Raw genomic sequence first — 27,570 nt, 5'->3', positions numbered from 1 at the left:
GTTAATTACCATATATTCTCATTCATTCCCATATATTCCCGTTAACTATTGACACCAACTTCTTGTGACTCTGAAGAAGTCCAAATATGGACACCGTACGTACAACTACAACCCTGACTGTTGATGTTGCTTCTTAACTTCTGGACTAAGGAGTACAAAACCAGTAAATTTCATAACATTGTGACAACTGTCAATCATCCCAGGATCCTCTTCTTTTAAGCCTAGACAATGTTAATTAACTAGACCTACAGTGCTCCCACATCCCTTATCCCATTATTAAGCCCTTACAGAGGCTAAAAGAGCACAACTAAACTTACTTCTACGTCAGAGGAACCTGTTCCCCTCGGGACATTGTGCTGCTGTGTAATGTTTTGTGAACTGTACACACACACACATACATGCACGTCATCTATAGGTATGTGCGGTGGGGTTTTCTAATGGGTACTGCCTGCTATATACCTTCACCTCATAGGAAGAACTTCTTCACCTCAACACACTCCTGCTGCGCTTCATGAATTGTAAGCACAGGCACACACAGATACAGACACAAGCACACACATACTAACTCGCTACAGTATGTGCGCATGTGTTCTCTCTTGGGCCTTATGGTTTTGTCCTAGACATATATAGGTTTCCATGCCTATGATATGTTCATATGTCAAATAAGTATGATGAACTCTTGTGCAATGTGAATAGTGAGTGAGCTGCTCTCACAATGTAAAGCAGGATGATTTGTGAGTACATTTTCCTCGTATAGAAATTACAGTCTCAATAAGAGCACAAAAACACCATTGTGTCAAAAATGGCCATTCCTACACGGGGAGATCAACCTATATACACCTCAGTTGAACCTCGAGTCAATTTCAGTGGCCCTGTGGAAATCGAATTAGCATAATAAAAATATTCCCATCAAAATGTGTCAGTTTAAGATAGAGAAGTTTTTTTGCATGGGCTGCGCCTCAATCCACCACATCTGCCAATTGCGGCCTTACGCATCTGCATTGGAAGGTGGCCGAGATACAGCGGTATTTGTCAGACCATGAGACATCCAGGAAATCGGTCTTCTCACAAAAACGTCTGTAGTGTCTGTACTGACTGGCCTTCACACTATTACGACCCCTCTATGGAAAGGTTTTGCTCTTTTATGCCCACAAGCCTCACGACTCGCCGTTACCAGTAAAAAATATAAATGAATGGGAAGTATATATGTAAGTAGTTAAGTACCTAAAAAAAGGGGGTAAATGTTTGTGAAAAAAATACAAATAGTTACAAATACAAATATCTTTCTTATATCTCTAAAACCTACAGTTGAAGTCAGAAGTTTACATACACCTTAGCCAAATACATTTAAACTCAGTTTTTCACAACTCCTGACATTTAATCCTAGTAAAAATTCCCTGTCTAAGGTCAGTTAGGATCACCACTTTATTTTAAGAATGTGAAATGTCAGAATAATAGTAGAGAGAATGATTTACTTCAGCTTTTGTTTGACATTCCCAGTGGGTCAGAAGTTTACATAAACTCAATTTGTATTTGGTAGCATTGCCTTTAAATTGTTTAAAAGCCTCCCCCTTTTTCCTCTAAACATAACAATGGTCATTATGGCCAAACAGTTCTATTTTTGTTTCATCAGACCAGAGGAAAAAGTACAATCTTTGTCCCCATGTGCAGTTGAAAACCGTAGTCTGGCTTTTATATGGCGGTTTTGGAGCAGTGGCTTCTTCCTTGCTGAGCAGCCTTTCAGGTTATGTCGATTATAGGACTTGCTTAACTGTGGATATAGATACTTTTGTACCTGTTTCCTCCAGTATCTTCACAGGATCCTTTGCTGTTGTTCTGGGATTGATTTGCACTTTTCTCACCAAAGTACATTCATCTCTAGGAGACAGAACGTGTCTCCTTCCTGAGCGGTAAGACGGCTGTGGAGTCCCATGGTGTTTATACTTGCGTACGATTGTTTGTACAGATGAACGTGGTACCTTCAGACGTTTGGAAATTGCTCCCAAGGATGAACCAGACTTGAAGAAGTCAACTTTTTTTTCTTCTGAGGTCTTGGCTGAATTCTTTTGTTTTTCCCATGATGTCAAGCAAAGAGGCAGTGAGTTTGAAGGTAGGCCTTGAAATACATCCACAGGTACACCTCCAATTGACTCAAATGATGTCAATTATCCTATCACAAGCTTCTAAAGCCATGACATAATTTTCTGGAATTTTCCAAGCTGTTTAAAGGCACAGTCAACTTCTGACCCACTGGAATTGTGATATAATGAATGATAAGTGAAATAATCTGTCTGTAAACAATTGTTGGAAAAATTACTTGTGTCACGCACAAAGTAGATGTCCTAACTGACTTGCCAAAACTATAGTTTGTTAACAAGAAATTTGTGGAGTGGTTGAAAAATGAGTTTTAATGACTCCAACCTAAGTGTATGTAAACTTCTGACTTCAACTGTAACTATCTGTTTTCCTATGAATTAATCTGTTATTCATTCATCTGTTATTTTTCGGGGGATACCTAAAGGGGTCCTAACATTCTAGATCAAATAGCTGACTGATCCTTGGTATGACCATCATAAAACAATCCTCCCCAGCTTAGACTCTAGAGGGTTAACAACATCGCTCAAGCCTCCATTTGCACATACTAGCAGCCCAGCAGTGGCCGTTCACAATGACGCATAGTCACCGACCCCAATTACCACGCTGTGTTTTATCAAAGATGCCGCTTGATCAGTCCACTGTCGCATTGGCTGCATCGCTTACAAATGCTCACAATGGCTGCCTCACCCACTAATTCCCAGAAATGTCACTTCAATTTCACACAGCTCCTTATTGGCCTATTTGGGCTAAATATCATGTATTTTAACTAGAACTGAGCTTTCCCCCATCCATTAATCTCCTTCTGTAAAAGTCTCTCAATCTCACACACACACACACACACACACACACACACACACCACACACACACACACACACACACACACACACACACACCCATTTAGATAGCAAACCACCGTCTGTCCCTGCGTGACCCCCATGTATTTCTACCACCGGTCAGAGGGGATGGCATGTAATTCACTTTTACAATCACTTCACCAAAGGGGGATGAAGCATTTAATGAAGAAGCAATGACTCATAAAAGTAGGCTATTCGGCAGCCGATAAGTCTGGAGACTGAGGGGAATCTGAGGGGAGAGTTCAGTGGCTAAAAAAGCGTCTTGTAGTCATAGCCGTCACTCATACAATCCCCATGTTCCCCCTGTGACGCTGCCACTGTTAAACAGTAGAGCTCTGTGACATTTGAGGTAGGCCGGGATATGGCGAAGACACTGTGATTTCATTGGTCAGGTCATTACAACACAGTGATTTCATTGGTCACTTCATTAGGACACTGTGATTTCATTGGTCACATTGCTAAGCACTTTGCCAATCCTCTCGGTGCTACTTAATAGTAATGTTTAGGCGGCACGTTACATCCAAGCTGTCTGCCCTGAGCTAACAGCGGAACATTAAAACCATTCAGAAAGATCAAAGAGGCGATCAAAGAAATGTTGTACAGAAAATGTAGACCTGGAGCCATTGCCTTTGAGGCACAGACAGCTAGTTCCTTAGCATATGTATCTCTCATTCACATGCCTTACCTTAAAATAGTATGTGATCCATTTGGAAAACTTATTGAAATGCCTTCACAAAGTATTACTCACAGTGGCAAGAAAAATCTCTAAAAGCGTTGACGTTCATCAGTCCACTGTAAGACAAATTGTCGATAAATGGAGAAATTTCAGCACTGTTGCTACTCTCCCTAGGAGTGGTCATCATGCAAAGATGACTGCAAGAGCACAGTGCAGAATGCTCAATGAGGTTAAGAAGAATCTTAGAGTGTCAGCTAAAGACTTAAAGAAATCTCTGGAACATCTCTGCTAACATCTCTGTTGACGAGTCTACAATACATAAAACACAAAACAAGAATGGTGTTCATGGGAGGACACCACGGAAGAAGCCACTGCTGTCTAAAAAAACATTGCTGCACATCTGAAGTTCGTAAAAGAGCGTCTGGATGTTCCAAAGCGCTACTGGCAAAATATTCTGTGTACAAATTAAACTAAAGTTGAGTTGTTTGGAAGGAACACACAACAACATCAAAACCTCATCCCAACTGTAACGTAGGGTGAAGGGTGCATCATGGTTTGGACCTGCTTTGCTGCCTCAGGGCCTGGACAGCTTGCTATCATCGACGGAAAAATGAATTCACAGGTTTATCAAGACATTTTGCAGGAGAATGTGAGGCTATCGGTCCTCCAATTGAAGCTCAACAGAAGTTGGGTGATTCAACAGGACAACGACCCAAAACACAGAAGTAAATCAACAACAGAATGGCTTCAACAGAAGAAATATGAGTCCTGACCTCAACCCGATTGAGATGGTGTGGCATGACGTCAAGAGAGTGGTTCACACCAGACATCCCAACAATATTGCTGAACTGAAACAGTTTTGTAAAGAGGAATGGTCCAAAATGTCTCCTGACCATTGTGCAAGTCTGATCCGCAACTACAGAAAACGTTTAGTTGAGGTTATTGCTGCCAAAGTAGGGTCAACCAGTTATTAAAACCAAGGGTTCACAAACGTTTCCCACCCTGCACTGTGAATGTTTACACAGTGTGTTCAATAAAGACATGAAAAAGTATAATTGTTTGTGTGTTATTAGTTTAAGCAGACTGTGTTTGTCTATTGTTGTGACTTAGATCAGATCAAATTTTATGACTAATTATGCAGAATTCTAGGTAATTCCAAAGGGTTCACATACTTTTTCTTGCCACTATATGTGCAAGAGGGCATATTTAGAAACAGATTCCCAATATGAATAAATGCTGATCACAACCAAGAGGCAGTGTTGACTTAGCGAGAGGGAGGGGGAGCGGTAGAGAGAATGAGAAGGAAAGAGAGAGTGAGAGAGCTGCTGAGCTGTATTGGGTTGTGCTGCTGTACCTTGTCAGCTCCAGGTGTTGGGGTCACTGCTAGCTGGGCTTCTGGGGCTTTTCTCACTGCCTCAGCGAAGGACACTCCTGATTCAGCAACAAGTCCTGGCAAACAAAAAGTGGATTCAGTTTACAGAAAAACATCAAATACCACTGTGTTAAAAGTTAGTCAAATGGCAACCAATCCTTGAAAAGGGGTACATCACAATACAATGTGTATCACCTAGGTAAAAAAACCTATGGCAAAGAATTGCTGAAAATGGGTACATCATAGATACTGTATTTATCCATTGGGTATTAAACATGTAATACTAATGTGGCAAAGAAGGGGGTCGAGTGATAAATGGCAGATATGTGAGAGCAGAACTAATAAACAGGCTCTGGCCTCTCACTAAAATGGCCACCCCGATCAAAACTACAGATCACAAAATGGCCGGCTGCCAAAACTACAATTCCCAGAAGCAAGGGGAATGCTATCCCTTGACCTCGCATGTGGCCTGCGTGGACCAGGACGGAGAAACAAACACGCAGGTACTGTCCTGTTCTAAAGTCCTCTCATTCTTCGGATGATTTTGGTGACGGTTTCCCGCTTAATTTGTGACAAATTCTCCTAATCTTGAAGAGGTTTGTCACATGTGGTGGAGAATGCGGGCATATGGACTAACCATACCGCTGGTTAGGTAGAGGAAAAAAACATGTTCAGTTAGCACTCCAAAGGGGAGTCAGGCTTTTTTTGTGGCTTTGTTTGGTTCGGACAGATTGCTCGGGGAAAATGAGTATGGAGGGAGCCATACAGGCCCTGTTACAAGCGGTGGCCGCCCAACAAGAGGCAACTAGAGCTCAACAAATAGCTCATCAGGATGCAATGTGAATGTATCAGGACACATTACAGGTCCAGCACCACACCAACTAGCTGTTCAGAGAGGAGCAAGAGAGAAACACCCGGGAGTTAAGAGGCCTAAAGGGAATCACAGGACCAAATTAGGGCTCATTTACCAGCTGCAAATACCCAAAGGCAGGACGGCCCAAAACCCAGATCCAACCCTGCAGCAAGCCAGAGCAGATGTGCAGGTCATAGATGGTACTCCCATAAATGATGGAACCTGTAGTTGCCTAATAGTTTCCCCACTTCATCATGAAAAAGGGTTTGGTACAGAGTGTAAAAAATAGGGATTGATGTGGTGGAGCAGTTGTTGGTCCCAATCCGGTACCAGAGGACAGTACTGGATCTAACTCATGGGCACAACTTGGTATCGATAAAACCTGAGACCGGATTGTAAGGAGGTTTTATTGGCCAGGAATTCAGGCTGAAGTGGCTCGGCATTGTGGGGAGTGGCCGGAGTGCCAGTTAACAGCTCCCCGACCAGCTGTTAGAAGCCCGCTAGCGCCATTCCCAATAATCTAAACACCATTTGAGAGGATAGCGATGGATATAGTAGGTCCACTACCCAAATCCGCCAGAAGGCACCAATACATTCTGGTCATTCTAGATTATGCCACTCGCTACCCAGAAGCCATTCCCCTTCGGACGATGGCTTCCAAAATATTGCCATGGAATTAGTGCTCCTGTTCACCAGGGTAGGGGTTCCAAAGGAGTTCCTTACTGACCAGGGAACCCCCTTTATGTCCCGCCTTATGGCGGACCTTTGTAAATTGTGGCAGGTGAAACAGTTGACATCGGTTTACCATCCTCAGATGGACAGGCAAGTTGAGAGATTGAACTGCACTGGGATTGCATGTTGCCGTATCTGATGTTTGCCATTAGAGAGGTTCCCCAAGCCTCGCTGGGGTTTTCCCACTTTCAGCTGGTATATGGGAGGCACCCCCAGGGAATCTTAAGACATCGCACGGAAAACCTGGGAGCACCAATCCACCCCGTATACTAGTGTTATAGAGCATGCCACGGCAATGCAAGTCCGGATAGCCACAGTCATGCCAATCGTCAGAGAGCACATGAGACAAGCACAAGGGCACCAGCGGCAAACTTATAACAGGCAGGCTACCCTTAGGGAATTTCAACCGGAAGAAAAGGTGTTAGTGCTGGTCCCCACGACAGAGTTCAAACTACTAGCCACATGGAAAGGACCATATGAAGTACTGGAGAGAACAGGAGTAGTTATTTATTGGATCCGACGGCCCACGGAACATATCTATCACATAAACCTGTTAAAAGCATGGAAAGTGAGAGAAACACTAACGGTCACGTACCCCACACACACTCAGGAGACAGCCAAAGTAAATATTTCACCTAGGTTCACTTAGGTTGGAGTCAATAAAACTTGTTTTTCAACTACTCCACAACTTTGTTAACAAACTATAGTTTAGCAAGTCGGTAGGAACATCTACTTTTTCCAACAATTGTTTACAGACAGATTATTTCACTTATAATTCACTGTATCACAATTCCAGTGGGTCAGAAGTTCACATACATTAAATTGACTGTGCCTTTAAACAGCTTCGAAAATTCCAGAAAATTATTTCACGGCTTCAGAAGCTTCTGATAGGCTAATTGACACCATTTGAGTCAATTTGAGGTGTACATCAAGGCCTACCTTCAAACTCAGTGCCTCTTTGCTTGACATCATGGGAAAATCAAAATCAAAATAAATCAGCCAAGACCTGAAAAAGAATTGTAGACCTCCACAAGTCTGGTTCATCCTTGGGAGCAATTTCCAAACGCCTGAAGGTACCACGTTCATCTGTACAAACAATAGTATGCAAGTATAAACACCATGGGACCACGCAGCCGCCATACAGCTCAGGAAGGAGACGCGTTCTGTCTCCTAGAGATGAAAATACTTTGGTGAGAAAAGTGCAAATCAATCCCAGAACAACAGCAAAGGACCTTGTGAAGATGCTGGAGGAAACAGGTACAAAAGTATCTATATCCACAGTAAAAGGAGTCATATATCGACATAACCTGGAATGCCGCTCAGCAAGGAAGAAGCCACTGCTCCAAAACCGCCATATAAAAGCCAGACTACGGTTGGCAACTGCACATGGGGACAAATATTTTACATTTTTGAGAAATGTCCTCTGGTCTGATGAAACAAAAATAGAACTGTTTGGCCATAATAACCATTGTTACATTGAGAGGAAAAAGGGGGAAGCTTGCAAGCCGAAGAACACCATCCCAACTGTGAAGCACGGGGGTGGCAGCATCATGTTGTGGGGTCCTTTGCTGCAGGAGTGACTGGTGCACTTCACAAAATAGATGGCATCATGAGGCAGGAAAATGATTTCGATATATTGAAGCAACATCTCAAGACATCAGTCAGGAAGTTAAAGCTTGGTCGCAAATGGGTCTTCCAAATGGACAATGACCTCGAGCATACTTCCAAAGTTGTGGCAAAATGGACAACAAAGTCAAGGTATTGGAGTGGCCATCACAAAGCCCTGACCTCAATCCTATAGAAAATGTGTGGGCAGAACTGAAAAAGCGTGTGTGAGCAAGGAGGCCTACAAACCTGACTCAGTTACACCAGCTCCGTCAGGATGAATGGGCCAAAATTCACACAACTTATTGTTGGAAGCTTGTGGAAGGCTACCTGAAATGTTTGACCCAAGTTAACAATTTAAAGGCAATGCTACCAAATACTAATTGAGTGTATGTAAACTTAAAATGTATTTGACTAAGGTGTATGTAAACTTCCGACGTCAACTGTATATACAGTGAATTATAAGTGAAATAATCTGTCTGTAAACAATTGTGTCATGCACAAAGTAGATGACCTAACCGACTTGCCAAAACTATTGTTTGTTAATAAGAAAATTGTGGAGTGGTTGAAAAAATAGTTTCAATAACTCTAACCTAAGTGTATGTAAACTTCTGATTTCAACTGTATGTACAGTACCAGTCAAAAGTTTGGATACACCTACTCATTCAAGGGTTTTTCTTTATTTCTAAATGTTCTACATTGTAGAATAACAGTGAAGACGTCAAAACTATTAAATAATACATATGGAATCATGTAGTAACCAAAAAAGTGTAAACAAATCAGAAAATATATTTGATATTCTTAAAAGTAGCCAACCTTTGCCTTGCCAGCTTTGCACACTCTTGGCATTCTCTCAACCAGCTTCATAAGGTAGTCACCTGGAATGCATTTCAATTAACAGGTATGCCTTGTTAATTTGTAGAATGTCTTTCCTTAATGCGTTTGAGCCAATCAGTTGTGTTGTGACAAGGTAGGGGTGGTAAACAGAAGATAGCCCTATTTGGTAAAAGACCATGTCCATATTATAGCAAGAACAGCTCAAAAAAGAGAAATGACAGTCCATCATTACTTTAAGACATGAAGGTCAGTCAATCTGGAAAATGTCAAGAACTTTGAATGTGCAGTCGCAAAAACCATCATGCGCTATGATGAGCCTGGCTCTCATGAGGACCACCACAGGAAAGGAAGTCACAGAGTTATCCTCTACTGCAGAGGATAAGCTCATTAGAGTTACCAGCCTCAGAAATTGCAGTCCAAATAAATGTTCCACAGAGTTCAAGTAACAGACACATCTCAACATCAACTGTTCAGAGGAGACTGTGTGAATCAGGCCTTCATTTATACTTGTATTTTATTTTACCTTTATTTAACTAGGCAAGTCAGTTAAGAACAAATTCTTATTTTCAATGACGGCCTAGGAACAGTGGGTTAACTGCCTGTTCAGGGGCAGAACGACAGATTTGTACCTTGTCAGCTCGGGGGTTTGAACTTGCAACCTTCCAGTTACTAGTCCAACGCTCTAACCACTAGGCTACCCTGCCGGTTCATGGTCGAATTGCTGCAAAGAAACCACTACTAAAAGGACATCAATAAGAAGAAGAGACTTGTTCGGGCCAAGAAACACGAGCAATGGACATTAGACCTTTTTAGATTTTTGGTTACAACCGCCATGTCTTTGTGAGACGCAGGGAAGATAAACGGAAAAATCTCTGCATGTGTGGTTCCCACCGTGAAGCTTGTAGAAGGAGGTGTGATGGTGTGGTAGTGCTTTGCTGGTGACACTGTCTGTGATTTATTTATTCTGCAGTGATATGCCATCCCATCTGATTTGCACTTAGTGGGACTATCTTTTGTTTTTCAACAGGACAATGACCCAACACGCCCCCAGGCTGTAAGGGCTATTTTACCAAGAAGGAGCGTGATGGAGTGCTGCATCAAATGACCTGGTCTCGACAATCACCCGACCTCAACCCAATTTAGGTGGTTTTGGATGTGTTGGACCTCAGAGTGAAGGAAAAGCAGCCAACAAGTGCTCAGCATATGTGGCAACACTGTTTTGGTTTCTACATGATTCCATATGTGTTCTTTCATAGTTTTGATGTCTTCACTATTATTCTACAATCTAGAAAGTAGTAAAAATAAAGTAAAACCCTTGAATGAGTAGGTGTGTCCAAGCTTTTGACTGGTACTGTATGTATACATGTATGCATGCATGTATGTATATTGTGTGTGCTTGTTTGTGTGTGTAATCGTATGTATGGAAACATTTATTCTAGGAGGTGGAATATATTGCTTCCACATCCGAAAAATGAGAATTACATTTCAAGTGCCAAAGTAAGTTTTTACTTAAGCAATATATCCCACCTCCTAGAATAAATGTTTCCATACATACGATTACACACATAGTGTCACACCCTGATCAATTTCACCTGTCCTCTTTATTGTCTCCACCTCCTCCAGGTGTCACTTGTTTCCCCATTGTATTTATCCCTGTGTTTCCTTTCTCTCTGTGCCAGTTCGTCTTGTATGTTAGTCAAGTCATCCAGCGTGTTTTCCCATACTCCTTTTGCTATTCTCTTTTCGATAGTCCTCCTGGTTTTGACCCCTGCCTGACTCTAGACTTCTTTCCCGCCTGCCTGATCTTGATTCTGCCTGCCCTTCGGTACCTTTTAAACTCTGAACTGGTTTGGACACTTTTGCCTGTCCACAACAAGTCTCTTGCCTTCCCCTACTGGATTAATAAATATTGTAAGACTCCAACCATCTGCATCTGGTTCTCGCCTTGTGTCATGATAGATAGCTTTGTATAAATGCTAAAACATCAATAGGGAATCATCAAGGAAAAGGTTAGGTCGCTTCGACCACATGTCATTTTATTAATATTTGTTACCTATATTTAACGAGGCAAGTCAATTAAGAACAAATTCTTATTTACAATGACGGCCTACCAAGAGGCAAAAGGCCTCCTGCGGGGACAGGGGCTTTTTATAAAAAATGTAAATGTTGAACAAAAAACAGATCATGACACGAGAGACACTACATAAAGAGAGAACTAAGACGACAACACAGCATGGTAGCAACACAACATGACGACAACACGGTAGTGACACTGCACAATACGGACAATATGGTAGCACAATATGGTAGCAGCACAAAACATTATTAGGCACAAACAGCACAAAGGGCAAGAAGGTAGACAATAATACATCAGGCGAAGCAGCCACAGCTGTCAGTAAGAGTGTCCATGATTGAGTCTTTGAATGTAGAGATGGAGATAAAACTGTCCAGTTTTAGTGCTTTGTGTAGCTCGTTCTAGTCGCTAGCAGCCGCGACATGAAAAGAGAAGCGACCCAGGGAGGTGTGTGCTTTCGGGACATTTAACAGAATGTGACTGGCAGAACAGGTGTTGTATGTTGAGGATGAGGGCTGCAGTAGGTATCTCAGACAGGGGGGAGTGAGGCCTAAGAGGGTTTTATAAATAAGCATCAACCTGTGGGTCTTGCGCCAAGTATACAGAGATGACCAGTTTACAGAGGAGTATAGAGTGCAGTGATGTGTCCTATAAGGAGCATTGGTGGCAAATCTGATGGCAGAATGGTAAAGAACATCTAGCTCTTCGAGAGCACTCTTACCTGCCGATCTATGAATTACGTCTCCTTAATCTAGCATGGGTAGGATGGTCATCTGAATCAGGGTTAGTTTGGCAGCTGGGGTGAAGGAGGAGCGATTGTGTTAGAGGAAACCAAGTCTAGATTTAACTTTAGCCTGCAGCTTGGATATGTGCTGAGAGAAGTACAGTGTACCGTCTAGTTATACTCCCAAGTACTTGTATAAGGTGACTACCTCAAGCTCTAAACCCTCAGAGGTAGTAATCACAACGGTGGGGAGAGGGGGGCATTCTTCTTAACGAACCACATTACCTTTTTTTTTGTAGGGCAGAGAAAGATTGTTGGACACTAAGAAAGCTTTGTTGTAGAGAGTTTAACACAAAATCCAGCGAGGGGCCAGCTGAGTATAAGACTATCATCTGCATATAAATGGATGAGAAAGCTTGTAATATGATTGCAAGCTCAGTGTTTCTGAAGGACACTGTGAAGAGAAGCTGTAAAGTGTTTATGAAGGACACTGTGTGAAGAGAAGCTGTATAGTGTTTAAGCTGTGTTTCTGAAGGACTCTGTGAAGAGAAGCTGTAAAGTGTTTAAGCTCAGTGTTTCTGAAGGACGCTGTGTGAAGCAGCTACATAGTGGGGTTTTTTGTTTGTTGTTTTTTAACCTTTATTTTACTAGGCAAGTTAGTTAAGAACAAATTCTTATTTACAATGACGGCCAACCCCGGCCAAACCCTAACCCGGACGACGCTGGGCCAATTGTGCGTTGGCCTTTGGGATTCGCAATCACGGCCGATTGTGATACAGCCTTGAATCGAACCAGGGTCTGTAGTGACGCCTCTAGCAGTAAGATGCAGTGCCTTAGACCGCTGCGCCACTCGGGAGCCCAAGCTCAGTGTTTCTGAAGGATACTGTGTGACAAGAAGGTGCATAGTGTTTAAGCTCAGTGTTTCTGAAGGACACTGTTTGAAGAGAAGCTGTATAGTGTTTAAGCTCAGTGTTTCTGAAGGACACTGTATGAAGAGAAGAAGCTCTATAGTTTGTGTTTAAGTTCAGTGAAGGTGTAAGGAAGAAAGGTTTCGGGTCTAAATTGGTCACGATGTCAGCGGTCGCTTGCGTAAGACATTACGGCACCGCTGACCTTTTCTGCAGGAGTCGAATAGCTTGTCTCTACGATATCTGTTGACTCTGAATGCTCTTGACATTTGACGCCAGGTTATTGGGTGCAGGGATATTGTTTTAACGTATCGTGGTCTAGGCTGTGTAGAACAATGCCATAATCACTGTGGCTTTCCAGACTCAATTTATTTTCTCTTCCATCATTGAAACTGACATTTTCAGCTCAGATCTGACAACGCAATCTCCAAAGAATATGTCACTTATGAAAGGAAAAACATCAAATACGTACATCAAATTTGTTTGACATTTGTAGTTAAGTAAGGAAGGCAAGATGGAAATATTGCTGTGGTGTATTTTATGGGCCATTATATGCATCATACATATATAGCATTATTCTACATCAGTTAGTTTACATGATTCAACATGGATGGCTAAGTGGGTCAATGAAAATTGGGGCGAATGCTTCGTTAAGTCAATATTTATGTTGCAAGTCACATGACATTTATGCAAGAATTATGGAGGCCTGCTGTGCTTAAGTGCTACTTATCCAAGCCCCAGACCCAGTTCACTCATAGGCTGGTAATCAAAAATCCATGTATTTACTTAGCTGTACCTAGTGAGCCATGGCTGAGAAACTGTGGCACGACATCCAACATTTGACTCAAGCCAAAACACGGCATAGAACAATTCCTTTCTCCGCTCGATAGGCTTCATTTGTGTGTGCTCGCACATGCACTCGCATGTGTTTCTGCCAAAAAAGACAGAGTGCTTCATTTCAACCGTCCCGAAGACGAGGAGGCAATTGGTCTTGGCAGACTTATTGAATGAAGTCAGGTTCCATCCGGGCTACATTTTAGAGACGTATTTATTGGTTAGTTTCTAAGCCTCGGTCCCTGGCGTGGAATCTAAAACGAGGCCAAAAAGCCCGGCCTGTCAACAACATACAGGAACTGTCTCCCCGTCACCCTAAAACATGACAGAAATACTAATATTAATGAGATCACTCAGCATAGGAATTACACTGGAGAAGCACATTACCTACCTACCCCCCACCCCCCCCACCCCACCCCACCCCACCCCCACACCTGCTCGACCCAACCCACTATCCCCCAGATTCAGACCCTCCACCCCCGCCCTGCTTCCCGTCTCTGGAATATAATAAACAATGACAAGCGATTCAAACTGAGCACTGCATGTAATGAAAGTGGACTTTGGTTGTCGTCGTAGGACCTAGAACAGCGGCTCTGTCTCTGTTCCCCCCAGACCATGTATTGCGTCGCGCAGGGCCTGGTGTTTGCGAAGTGGGGGAGAGGAGGACGCAGAGACACTTCATTCTTTATTGTTTAATTAACAGTGTGAAGAGATGAGCTCTCGTCAACATCATCTCCGCAGGCATTCTTTTTTTATGAGAAACTTATGACAAGATCTAATGATTAGACTGGTGGTGAAGCAAAAGGCCTGATTAATCAAACACATGCCGTACATTTCTCTGGCTTTGTTATACTGTTTTGTCTATCTGCCTCTAAGCTACTCATAAATCATATATCTTCCTCCCTCATTCATAATCTCTATATAGAGTATCGCTAATGAGGAGATTCAAGCCTTCAGTGTTGAATTGTTTCGTGTTTTGGCCATTGTAACACGAGCTAGATCTTTGAGCAGTGTTGTAATTGCCTCACACTGTGGATTGGTACATTGAAACCACACCTGGGTTCAGATGGTATTCACTTTCTTTCGTACTTTATCTGCGCTCGATTAAGCTTGCCTGACATGACCGAACCAATGGAATCATCTTAAAAGTGCAAATCGGGCAGGGCACTCTAGGCAGACTCAATCAAAGACCCAAAGTATTGGAAAAAACAAATAATAATACAACCCATCCAAGTCTGGTCGAAACATTAATAGGTTTTCATTAAGTATAATTGACGATCGATGTGAATGCATGATTATACATGAACGTTCTGAGGAAAACACACTCACACAATGGAAGGGAAAACAACCAAGCGGATGCATTCCACTTGCGAGTTTTGACTTCCATTAAAAGGTATTCGAGGCGCATAAGCAGTGTTTATGGAAACCGGGAAAACATTGGTGAAAGTTGAGACCGCAAAACAAGTATGCATAATAAAATAATAATTAAAGCCTAATTTAGGAGTGCTAATCTCTAAAAAGCCATCGATTCAATGCCATTTATTAAATGCTAAGACATTAAATTCCTCTCGCTGACATTTAAATGCTGTGACCAACTGACAAAGGATTACTAAGTGTTGACTGTCTTTTGTCTTTCCTGCTGTACGTACGTCAGATGATTCAGACATGGATTCAAATAGTACTTGTCTTTAATCTACGTTGAGTATTTGATTGCGCCTGCCTGGAGTGCCAGATGGGCGGGGTTTGAACTTTTGGGAATATTCCATTGGGTCCATTTCCTCAGGTGAGCTCAATCAAGAGCAGCTAGTGTATTTGAAACAACAAATATGATTTGAACCCAGGTCTGCTACTGTACATACATTCGATTTTGGGGAAGGAAATACCATTTCATCTTTATGATAATGGGGCAATGAGAGCCAATCGATCCCATTGATCAAACTTCCAGATGACAAAATTCATGCCCAGAAATCCCCATGAATCAGACTAATCAATTGATTATTATGACAAAACATGTCAGCTGCACAAACAGAACATCAATCCAAATATTCAATGAAATGCACACATTTGTCTTACTGTTTGAATGCAGCTTCTATGATATAGCCCTGCCTAGTGTTTGAAATGCCAAAATTGTTTATTTTACACTTAGAAGCAAAGACTTCTTCAGATTATTTGATGCTGCAAAAAAATGGGCTCTTAGAATTATTAACCGCTTGATCTTTTCTGTATGCCGGTTCCATGCTGGCTTAAGCCTTTGAAGTGTCAAAGTTCAAGAGAATTCACTGAGGAAAATGTTTTCATTTGTATTAATTTAGTACACTTCCAGATGAACATGTGAGTGAATGACTGGACATCCTTTTAATGTCCAGCATAAACATATCCAACATGGGTGCCCTCTAAACTCCATCAGATGGAGGAATCGGCTGAACACAAAAGAATGCTAATATACCAAAGGAACAAAGTAGGCAGGAAATTATATTGAATAACAGCATGAGTCACTCTGTACATGTATCTCCATAATGGTTCCTATAGCAGCGTTCTTCAACTCCGGTCCTGGAGAGCTACTGCAAGCGCAGTCTTTTGTTCTAGCCCTGCAGTAACACCAGCTGAATCCGCTATTATGGTTCAGACCAAAGACCAAGATTAGTTGATGATTTAAAGCAGGGGTATTGGTGCTGGGCTGGAACAAAAACCTGCACACCCAGGATCGCAGCTCTCCGGGGCCAGCGTTGCAGAAACTCTGTTGTATATGTCAGTCTTACTCACCTTGCAGGGCCCTGTAGCCACAGCCTAGACAGGCAGAGTTGGCCACGTCAATGGTGTACACGGGAGCATCGAACACGTCAGATAGCACCTGAGTATGGAAGAAGAGGAATGGCACCGCATGCTATTGGAAATATTACTGTCTGCAAATGTTACATGATGAGTCACTGTCCGTAATATAGAAAACAATGTCTAATGTATCTGATGTATCTGTATTTACACAGGTTAGTGGTGGCTTAAATAAGATCTCTAAACACTGCAGAGAGGATAGAAGGCTATCATTTTCATCCATTTCCCTCGAAACAAGAAACGAAACAAAGGAACAAAAGAGCATACAGTTTCCTCATGGTTATTGTTTCCTGTTTTGAGGCCGATTGATTCCATTTCCACTCACTTAGAGTGTAAAACATACACAATTTTGCAGCGCTCTAATTTCATTACCTTGCCACTCATCAGGGAATAACCTTGTTAAGGCGTGAAGCGATACAACATTATGTTTTGTAATAAAAAAATAATTAGACGGCAAACAAAACATCTGTAGCGTCAAAATATTTCTAACATGTAACAACATCATCAGAGAGAGAATATGAATACATAACAAATGTCTGTTCCACAGGGGCTTGGCATGGCAACGCATTCTAATGGCTCCATTTCCAATACTGCATCATGTCAATATCATCGAAACTGATGCCGCCCACAACACCCACACAAATATAGTGAAGGGACTGTAGCCAAGTGTCTTGCTTGAGGGGGAGCACATTGTAAATGCATGGGGTGTGCTGGGCTGAGCACAACAAAGGGGCCATGAGAACACACACAGGGCCTAATGTATGGAGAGAGAGGTCAGCCGGGGTTACACGAATCACAAGGCCTCAAACACAGCTGTGTGGCCCTGCAGGAGACATGGCAGTCAGATGGCATTAGCTTCACGCCGCAACCTGAGGACAGCACACATACTGTAATCAGCTACTGTGTGTGTGTGTGTGTGTGTGTGTGTGTGTGTGTGTGTGTGTGCGCGTGCGTTTTGATCCAAACCACACAGTAGCGCCTTTGAAAAACTGGGGTTATAAATAAACCATTTGTAGGGGATAGAAAAAGCCAAAAAGAGAGTTTATAAAAACATGAGACGGTTATCAACACCACCAACCTGCAGAATGTCCTTGTTAGAAGAAGCCCCTCCGGTGGCCAGCACTCGAGTTCCTGGAACTGAAGAGAGAATTCTGACATCAGTGACACCGCTGATGAGACATTTATGACAGAGGTTTTGCTACTGCAGCAGTGAGTAATCGTTGATGTTTGACTGCATGTTGAGTTTAGAGGCAGAGAGAGGGAATGCGAGAGAAAGAGGGTTTATTGAACATAAGCACTTGAAATACTACTGTCATGCATTTTTGTACTTTCTTATGCGACTTGAAATTGGCCTCTCAAAAGAGCTCTTCACAAAGTGTCAAGAGAGAACTGAGAATACTGAAAAATATGAAACAATGTCCGCAACTGATATGCTCCCAACAGTGATTTATTTGTGAGATCAGAACATGTTCAATAAACCCTCTTTCTCTCGCATTCCCTCTCTCTCTCCCCCAACATGGAGAGTATAATGGGCCAATGGACCCTTCGCTTAGCCCCAACACAGAATTTTGGCCAACCAATCTAGAGTTCCAATTGACAGCAACTGTTGTCAAGTCTGACACCTCAGGCAAGCTTAAACTCATGTTTGAAACACATGAAAGCAGTGAGGGAAGTGGGAAAAACAGATCATTTTCTTAATTAGAATTATTTCTTTTTTAATGGCTAAATAATTGAACAGTGCAACAGGAGTACTTGCTACCGTGATTCCTAAAATGCAGAGCCTGTTGGGAGTATTTTTCGAATCTGAAATTATACATTTGTTACATGGTTTGCTAGCTCAGACATCATTGACCACCAAACGTTGCTAAAGCTAGCTAGCTAGCCACTTAATATACGTTAGCTAGCTATGTTAGCCATGTTATTAATACAACTCCCATCTACTGTCGTCATCAGAAAAGGATTTGAGAGCACTAGTTTACTCCAAAAGTGGTTGTAGCTAGCTTTGACTACATGCTGACACTGGCTAGCCACACTACAAACAATTTTAGCAGGTTACCGTGAAGCAATTCCAATGACAGTCCACCACAACATATCCAAGAGTTTCCTGATTAAGTAGGGTTAGTCTGTGTTTAATTTAAATGTAATTGCGTATTAAAAACAGTTTGAGATCATTGTGAGTGGATTTTGCCAGTGGTTAGAAGGGGGACATGTTCTCCGAGGTTGCAACAGTAACCATGGAGGGCTTAGCAAAGGGTCAATTGGAAGATGAGGATGGCACTTTGAAAACTACGTTGCCCCTATATCGTCAATGGGCTGCCCGGTGCATTCTGGGTACACTCCGACAAGGAGATCTCTCCAAGGAGTTAATTGGGCGCTAGCTAGCACAAAAACACAACATGAGAACGAATTACGTGAAGAAGCTCACCCTTACATTAAGTCAAATATCAGGTTTACTTGTAAGGTTTACTTACTGCTGCGTAAGTACTCCTAACCTGCTACAAAAATGTTACTTCAGTATTGCACCGTGAAAAGAGTAATTCCCTTCTTGACTCGTAACCTGAATTTTAGAAAGTATTGCGTGACGATTAGCTTAGCAACCGCGCGACACAGCATGACAACGTGATTTGTGGAAACTGCTGGGCAGAGCGTTATGCATTTCTCCATACATTTCCTGCTGAGATTCTTATCTCCTCCGTTTCTAATATCTTTGCAGGAAGGTTACATAGACGGGTTGGTTGTTTAGTGGCAAAACAGAAGGGGTTGGCTTAGATTGTTGACAACATGTAAAGTATATTTCGTCTCCAAATGTTTTTTGAAAACATAACTGTGCACAATGAGCAATTGTTGTCTCTCAAATACCTTGTTATGTTGCTGGTATCAAGAACTAGCTGAAATGAGCCACCTAAGATTCCCCACATTGCAGCTTTTTGTCACTGTTGTTTAGTTATCTGACCGCTCATAATCATAACATCACACGGATTTCAGCCCCAACGATGCGCGTTGTCAGCCAACCCATCTATAGGATCTGTATAGTTGACCCAGAGCCTCAAATAGACATTTCATCAATTATTCCAGTCTATTGTTCCAGAGTCTACAGTATTTCACTCGTGCATTGTGATCTTCTAATCTATACTAAATGAAAGAGAGTGCTAATTCAATACCAGTTCCAGCAAGATTCATCACAACAGGGTAGAAGGGTAGTAGGTTCATTGCAATTGGAGTGAAAGTCTACAGACCTCCAGAAACTGAGTAAGAGATCCTTACTGGAGCATACTCCTCTGTCCAACAACATATAAAGACTTACTGGAGCATACTCCTCTGTCCAAAAGCATATAAAGACTTACTGGAGCATACTCCTCTGTCCAACAACATATAAAGACTTACTGGAGCATACTCCTCTGTCCAACAATATATAAAGACTTACTGGAGCATACTCCCCTGTCCAACAACACATAAAGGCTTTATAGAGCATTCATAAAATCTTCATAAGCACTATTGATTATACTACACAAAGGGTGTTATGAAATATCTGTTCCTTGGTCAAATGTGGCACAAGTGTTTGCAACCCTTTGTATAGCATGACATTGACTTATGCATCATTTCTAAAAACATCTATAGAGGCCTTAGAAAGGCTTCATTAGCTCGTATGTTCCGTTTATGGTGGGACCATTTATACAGTAGCCTGTACTGCATGACATCTTTCCCACCGTGGGTGTCGAAACTTATGCAAATACGCAATACATGACCACAATATATATATATTTATATCCATAAGGCTCCACATGAAACGTGTTAACAGCGTGAAATTGAAATTTGTTCAGCAATCTTTGTTTCAGGTGGTTTTACTGGAGCATTATTATAATATATACTGTGGTGAGACGGAATTGGCTCTCCCGTGTACACTATTAAAAACAGTCACGCCGGCCGATGTTAGCCTTGGGGTGTCAATCTGAATGAAATGGATCCCCAGTATGCCTTCCCCAATTGATTTGTTGCTTTGTTTTGCCTCCCTCAATGACGAGATGTACTGAAGGTCGGATGTGTAGAAAATAAAGCAACTCACAGTATGGAGAGAGGGGGAGAAGGGAAATAGGCTAAGCGCCAAAAAGCGTCTAAAATGACAGTAGCAGCAGGGGTTTTGATGTAGTGATTTTCCCCCACTACATAAGAGAGAAAGCCTGGTTAAACCATACGGAATCCTGGGAAAAATCTGTTTTGATGTCAGGCTATAACGAAGATACATTTGCGTTTTTCTTCATGCGCATTTCTTATCTATGACAAGGGGTTGCTAGAAGCACCGTAACACTATGAGGAAAAGTGTAGTCTAAAATCTATAATGACATTTTCTACAATCATTCCTCACCAATGTCTTGGAACACCTGGGGCGTCATTGGGTAGAACATGTTGAATAGTGCATCTCTCAGTCAGGTAAAGTACAGCATAAACCAGAAAACACCCATGTCCTGTCAGTGAGGTATTGGCACATCCATTTCCTTAGCATGTTACACTCTGCATCACTGCACCGGTCTTCTCACAGATCAATACACTGTTGCATAAACAGACACAGTCTCTCTCTCCCTCTCTCTCACACACACACACACACACACGACCTTGGCCCTTGTCATAGAGTGTCCGTTACTAAGTCTGGCATTTGCAGGGCACTGGGTTCCCCCACCCATATGCCTGCTGCTCTCCTGCCTGTGCGGTGACTGTATGTATAACACCCACTCTACTCCTCTCTGCTTGCCACATAGGGATCTGATTAAGATCTACCTGTATAGATCTGCATTCATCAAATATTCATGAAGGCCGCTTGCATTCCTTGTGCATGAACACTATATATACAAACGTATGTGGACACCCCTTCAAATGAGTGGATTCGGCTAATTCAGCCACACCCATTACTGAAAGGTGTATAAACTCAAGCACCCAGCCATGCAATCTCCATAGACAAATATTGGCAGTAGAATGGCCTTATTGACGAGCTCAGTGACTTTCAACGTGGCACCGTCATAGGATGCCACCTTTCCAACAAGTCAGCTCGTCAAATTTCTGCCCTGCTAGAGCTGCCCCAGTCAACTGTAAGTGCTGTTATTGTGAAGTGGAAATGTCTAGGAGCAACAGCGGCTCAGCCGTGAAGTGGTAGGCCACACAAGCTCACAGAACGGGACCACTGGGTGCTGAAGCGCATAAAAAGCGCATCTGTCCTAGGTTCCAACACTCTGTAAGCAACTTCAGCACAAAACTGTTCGTCGGGAGCTTCATGAAATGGGTTTTGATGGCGAAGCAGTCGCACGCAAGCCTAAGATCACCATGCACAATGCCAAGCGTCGGCTGGCGTGGTGTAAAGCTCGCCACCATTGGACTCTGGCGCAGTGTAAACGCGTGATGAATTACGCTTCACTATCTGGCAGTCCGACGGACAAATCTGGGTTTGGCGGATGCCAGGAAAACATTACCTGCCCGAATGCATAGTGCCAACTGTGAAGTTTGATGGAGGAGGAATAATGGTCTGGGGCTGTTTTCCATGGATCGGTCTAGGCTCCTTAGCTCCAGTGAAGTGATATCTTAACGCTGCATACAACGCTGCATACAGTGGCATTCTAGAGGATTCTGTGCTCCCAACTTTGTGGCAACGGTTTGAGGAAGGCCCTTTCCTGTTCCAGCATGACAATGCCCCAGTGCATAAATCGAGGTCTAGAAATGGTTTGTCGAGATCGGTGTGGAAGATCTTGACTGGCCTGCACAGAGCTCTGACCTCAACCCCATCGAACACCTTTGGGATGAATTGGAACGCCCGACTGTGAGCCAGTCCTAATCGCCCAAAATCAGTGCCCAACCTCACTAATGTTCTTAAGGCTGAATGGAAACAAATTCACGCAGCAATGTTACAACATCTAGTGGAAAGCCTTCCCAGAAGAGTGGCGGCTGTTATAGCAGCCATGGGGGGACTAACTCCATATTAATGCTCATGATTTTGGAATGAGATGTTCAACTAGCAGGTTTTTATTTTTTTTTATTTAACCTTTATTTAACTAGGCAAGTCAGTTAAGAACAAATTATTATTTACAATGACGGCCAATCAAAAGGCAAAAGTCTTTCTGCGGGAACGGGAATAATAATAAATATAGGACAAAACACACACCATGACCAGAGAGACAACACAGTAACACATGACAACACAGCATGGTAGCAGCACAAAACATGGTACAAACATTATTGGGCACAGACATCAGCACAAAGGGCAAGAAGGTAAAGACAACAATACATCACGCAAAGCAGCCACAACTGTTAGTAAGAGTGTCCATGATTGAGTCATTGAATGAAGAGATTGGGATAAAACTATCCCGTTTGAGTGTTTGTTGCAGCTCGTTCCAGTCGTTAGCTGCAGCAAAATGAAAAGAGGAGTGACCCAGGGAGGTGTGTGCTTTCGGGACCTTTAACAGAATGTGACTGGCAGAACGGGTGTTGTATGTGGAGGATGAGGGCTGCAGTAGATATCTTAGATAGAGGGGAGTGAGGCCTAAGAGGGTTTTATAAATAAGCATCAACCAGTGGGTCTTGCAATGGGTATACAGAGATGACCAGTTTACAGAGGAGTATAGAGTGCACTGATGTGTCCTATAAGGAGCATTGGTGGCAAATCTGATGGCTGAATGGTAAAGAACATCTAGCTGCTCGAGAGCACCCTTACCTGCCGATCTATAAATTATGTCTCCGTAATCTTGCAAGGGTAGGATGGTCATCTGAAACAGGGTTAGTTTGGCAGCTGGGGTGAAAGAGGAGCGATTATGACAGAGGAAACCAAGTCTAGATTTAACTTTAGCCTGCAGCTTTGATATGTGCTGAGTGAAGGACAGTGTACCGTCTAGCCATACTCCCAAGTACTTGTATGAGGTGACTACCTCAAGCTCTAAACCCTCAGATGTAGTAATGACACCTGTGGGGAGAGGGGTATTCTTATCCACATTACCTTTGTTTTGGAGGTGTTCAGAACAAGGTTAAGGGTAGAGAAAGCTTGCTGGACACTAAGAAAGCTTTGTTGTAGAGCATTTAACACAAAATCCGGGGAGGAGCCAGATAAGTATAAGACTGTATCATCTGCATATAAATGGATGAGAGAGCTTCCTACTGCCTGAGCTATGCTGTTGATGTAAATTGAGAAGAGCGTGGGGCCTAGGATTGAGCATTGGGGTACTCCCTTGGTGACAGGCAGTGGCTGAGACAGCAGATTCTCAGACTTTATACACTGCAATTTTTGAGAGAGGTAGTAAAACAGGCAAAAGACCCCTCAGAGACACCAATACTCCACAAGACTGGAATGGTCTACCGTATCAAAAGCTTTGGCCAAGTCAATAAAAATAACAGCACAACATTGCTTAGAATCAAGGGCAATGGTGACAACATTGAGGACCTTTAAGGTTGCAGTGACACATCCATAACCTCAGTGGAAACCAGATTGCATAATAGAGAGAATACTATAGACATCAAGAAAGACAGTCAGTTGATTATTGACAAGTTTTCCAACACTTTTGATAAACAGGGCAAAATAGAAATAATAGTTAGGATCAGCTTGATCTCCCCCTTTAAATAAAGGACGAACCGTGGCTGCCTTCCGAGCAATGGGAACCTCCCCAGAAAGGAGAGACAGGCTTGGCGGTGATGATGGGGGCTGGAACCTTAAAGAAGAAAGGGTCTAAACCATCTGACCCAGATGTTTTTTTGGGGGTCAAGTTTAAGGAGCCATTTATCACCTCGGACTCAGTGACTGCCTGCAGGGAGAAACTTCGTAGCGGGGCACGGGAAAAAGAGGGAGAAGCATCGGGGATAGTCACATTAGAAGGGGTGGGAGATGAGTAAATGTTGGACGGGCAAGGAGGCATGGCTGAGTCAAATAGGAATCCTGACTTAATGAAGTGGTGATTAAAGAGCTCAGCCATGTGCTTCTTGTCAGTAACAACCACATCATTAACTTTAAGGGACATGGGCAGCTGTGAGGAGGAGGGTTAATTCTCCAGGCCTTTAACCGTTTTCCAGAACTTCTGCTCCTTAAAGTAACTAACTTTTGACCTTCCGGATAGCCTGAGTGCACTTATTTCTCATTTGCCTGAGCAAGAGCCAGTCAGCCTGAGTATGCGTGAGCCTTTCGCCAAATGCAATTCTTGAGGTGTCCACATACTTTTGGTAATGTAGTGTATATCTATCTATCAATCTACCTATATATACAGTGCCTTGCGAAAGTATTCGGCCCCCTTGAACTTTCACAAAGTTCAAGGGGACCGAATAATCTCGCATATTTGATACACTGCCGATTTTGCAGGTTTTTCTACTTACAAAGCATGTAGAGGTCTGTCATTTTTATCACAGGTACACTTCAACTGTGAGAGACGTAATCTAAAACAAAAATCCAGAAAATCACATTGTATGATTTTTAAGTAACTCATTTGCATTTTATTGCATGACAGATGTATTTGATACATCAGAAAAGCAGAACTTAATATTTGGTACAGAAACCTTTGTTTGCAATTACAGAGATCATACGTTTCCTGTAGTTCTTGACCAGGTTTGCACACACTGCAGCAGGGATTTTGGCCCACTCCTCCATACAGACCTTCTCCAGATCCTTGAGGTTTCGGGGCTGTCTCTGGGCAATACGGACTTTCAGCTCCCTCCAAAGATGTTCTATTGGGTTCAGGTCTGGAGACTGGCTAGGCCACTCCAGGACCTTGAGATGCTTCTTACGGAGCCACTCCTTAGTTGCCCTGGCTGGGTCGTTGTCTTGCTGGAAGACCCAGCCACGACCCATCTTCAATGCTCTTACTGAGGGAAGGAGGTTGTTGGCCAAGATCTCGCGATACATGGCCCCATGCATCCTCCCCTCAATACGGTGCAGTCGTCCTGTCCCCTTTGCAGAAAAGCATCCCCAAAGAATGATGTTTCCACCTCCATGCTTCACGGTTGGGATGGTGTTCTTGGGGTTGTACTCATCCTTCTTCTTCCTCCAAACACGGCGAGTGGAGTTTAGACCAAAAAGCTCTATTTTTGTCTCATCAGACCACATGACCTTCTCCCATTCCTCCTCTGGATCAACCAGATGGTCATTGGCAAACTTCAGATGGGCCTGGACATGAGCTGGCTTGAGCAGGGGGACCTTGCGTGCGCTGCAGGATTTTAATCCATGATGGCGTAGTGTGTTACTAATGGTTTTCTGAGACTTGTGGTCCCAGCTCTCTTCAGGTCATTGACCAGGTCCTGCCGTGTAGTTCTGGGCTGATCCCTCACCTTCCTCATGATCATTGATGCCCCACGAGGTGAGATCTTGCATGGAGCCCCAGATCGAGGGTGATTGACCGTCATCTTGAACTTCTTCCATTTTCTAACAATTGCGCCAACAGTTGTTGCCTTCTCACCAAGCTGCTTGCCTATTGTCATATAGCCCATCCCAGCCTTGTGCAGGTCTACAATTTAACCCTGATGTCCTTACACAGCTCTCTGGTCTTGGCCATTGTGGAGAGGTTGGAGTCTGTTTGATTGAGTGTGTGGACAGGTGTCTTTTATACAGGTAACAAGTTCAAACAGGTGCAGTTAATACAGGTAATGAGTGGAGAACAGGAGGGCTTTTTAAAGAAAAACTAACAGGTCTGTGAGAGCCGGAATTCTTACTGGTTGGTAGGTGATCGAATACTTTATTGCATGTCATGCAATAAAATGCAAATGAATTACTTAAAAATCATACAATGTGATTTTCTGGAATTTTGTTTTAGATTCTGTCTCTCACAGTTGAAGTGTACCTATGATAAAAATTACAGACCTCTACATGCTTTGTAAGTAGGAAAACCTGCAAAATCTGCAGTGTATCAAATACTTGTTCTCCCCACTGTATATATGTGACATAAAGGCACATACATCCTCAATTGCATAAGTATGCGTGCGTGTGTGCCCACGCACTGACGCACACAGACCCACACACACACACACACACACACACACACACACAAGCATGCACTCAAAGACTATAGACCCAACCCAGAGTAAAACGTTCTGTGGGAAGAAAAAGGGCATATATAATTTCCAAATAGAGTTGCTAGATGGAACAATCACTTGAGTTACATGAGAATTGTACATCTGTCAGTAAGTACAGTGCAGAGCTGTAACACTACAACAGTAGCCTACATGGCGTTACAGATGATGACAGAATCTGTGTTTGTCTTGAAAGAAAGGCTCCGGTGTATAAAGAATAATAGCCACTATTCTTCATAAAATGAAGCTATGCTGTCAAAGCACTACACTACACATCGTAACTTGTATAGCTATTCCTGATGGGAGGACATCATCTTAAAGGAATCTGCCACAACAAAACATGAAGACCGTAACTGAATACCTTAACACATTGTTCCTTCCTCCTTTCCTTGAAGTTATCACTGACTTACTGTAACACAAATAGATAGGCGTAAACAACAGTGCTCGGCTATGAAAAACAAACTGACATTTACTCCTGATGTACTGACCTGCTGCACCCTATACAACCACTGTGACTATTATTTAACCCTGCTGGTCATCTATGAATGTCTGAACATCTTGAAGAACGATATGGCCTTAATGGCCATGTACTCTTATAATTTCCACCCGGCACAGCCAGAAGAGGACTGGCCACCCCTCAGAGCCTGGTTCCTATCTAGGTCTCTTCCTAGGTTTGTGCCTTTCTATGGAGTTTTTCCTATCCATTGTGCTTCTACATCTGCATTGCTTGCTGTTTGGGGTTTAAGGCTGGTTCGGTCTAAGCACTTTGTGACATCTGCTGATGTAAAAAGGGCTTTATAAATACATTTCATTGATTGATTGATTGATTGAGTTTTATCACACAGCTTTCAACAATCCAGCAATGCTAGATCAGGGATTTCTTCAAGGAAGGAAGGATGCATGTTGATAGTATCCATCCACTCTATCGATGTTTCCTCAGTGGCTTGTCCTCTTTAAAGTAGCCAATGCCTTCCTCCCCCTGGCTGGAACGTATCAAAGGCAAGAAGCAGGGGGAGAAGAAAAGAGGGGGATACATGGTAGGAACAGGATGGCTGGATCGAAGGAGGAAGTAAATAATTCAAGGAGAACACCATGTCTGGCTGGATAATCAATGTTCCTTAGTGGTCAGGGAGATTCATTTATAAAGGCCCTCA

The 27,570-nt window shown here is 42.8% G+C and overlaps 1 protein-coding gene across 5 annotated transcripts in view; it reads right to left on the bottom strand.

Moving 5' to 3' along the window:
- Window positions 1–27,570, bottom strand: part of xylb (xylulokinase homolog (H. influenzae)) — a 62,111-nt gene that overhangs the window by 15,206 nt on the left and 19,335 nt on the right. For 3 of the 5 annotated variants that reach the window (XM_031836223.1, XM_031836224.1, XM_031836225.1), the window contains 3 exons: window positions 17,475–17,533; window positions 16,331–16,451; window positions 4,983–5,077 (listed from right to left, as the gene is read on the bottom strand). In XM_031836223.1, the coding sequence (XP_031692083.1) occupies window positions 4,983–5,077; window positions 16,331–16,451; window positions 17,475–17,533 (275 nt within the window). The remainder of the gene's footprint in view (window positions 1–4,982; window positions 5,078–16,330; window positions 16,452–17,474; window positions 17,534–27,570) is intronic. The other 2 variants (XM_020494432.2, XM_020494433.2) reach the window with 1 other exon arrangement.

The sequence above is a fragment of the Oncorhynchus kisutch genome, linkage group LG11 (genome assembly GCF_002021735.2).
Source record: "Oncorhynchus kisutch isolate 150728-3 linkage group LG11, Okis_V2, whole genome shotgun sequence".
NCBI lineage: Eukaryota > Metazoa > Chordata > Actinopteri > Salmoniformes > Salmonidae > Oncorhynchus > Oncorhynchus kisutch.
The sequence above is the reverse complement of the archived record's forward strand: the minus strand, read 5'-3'. Positions and strand labels throughout refer to the sequence as shown.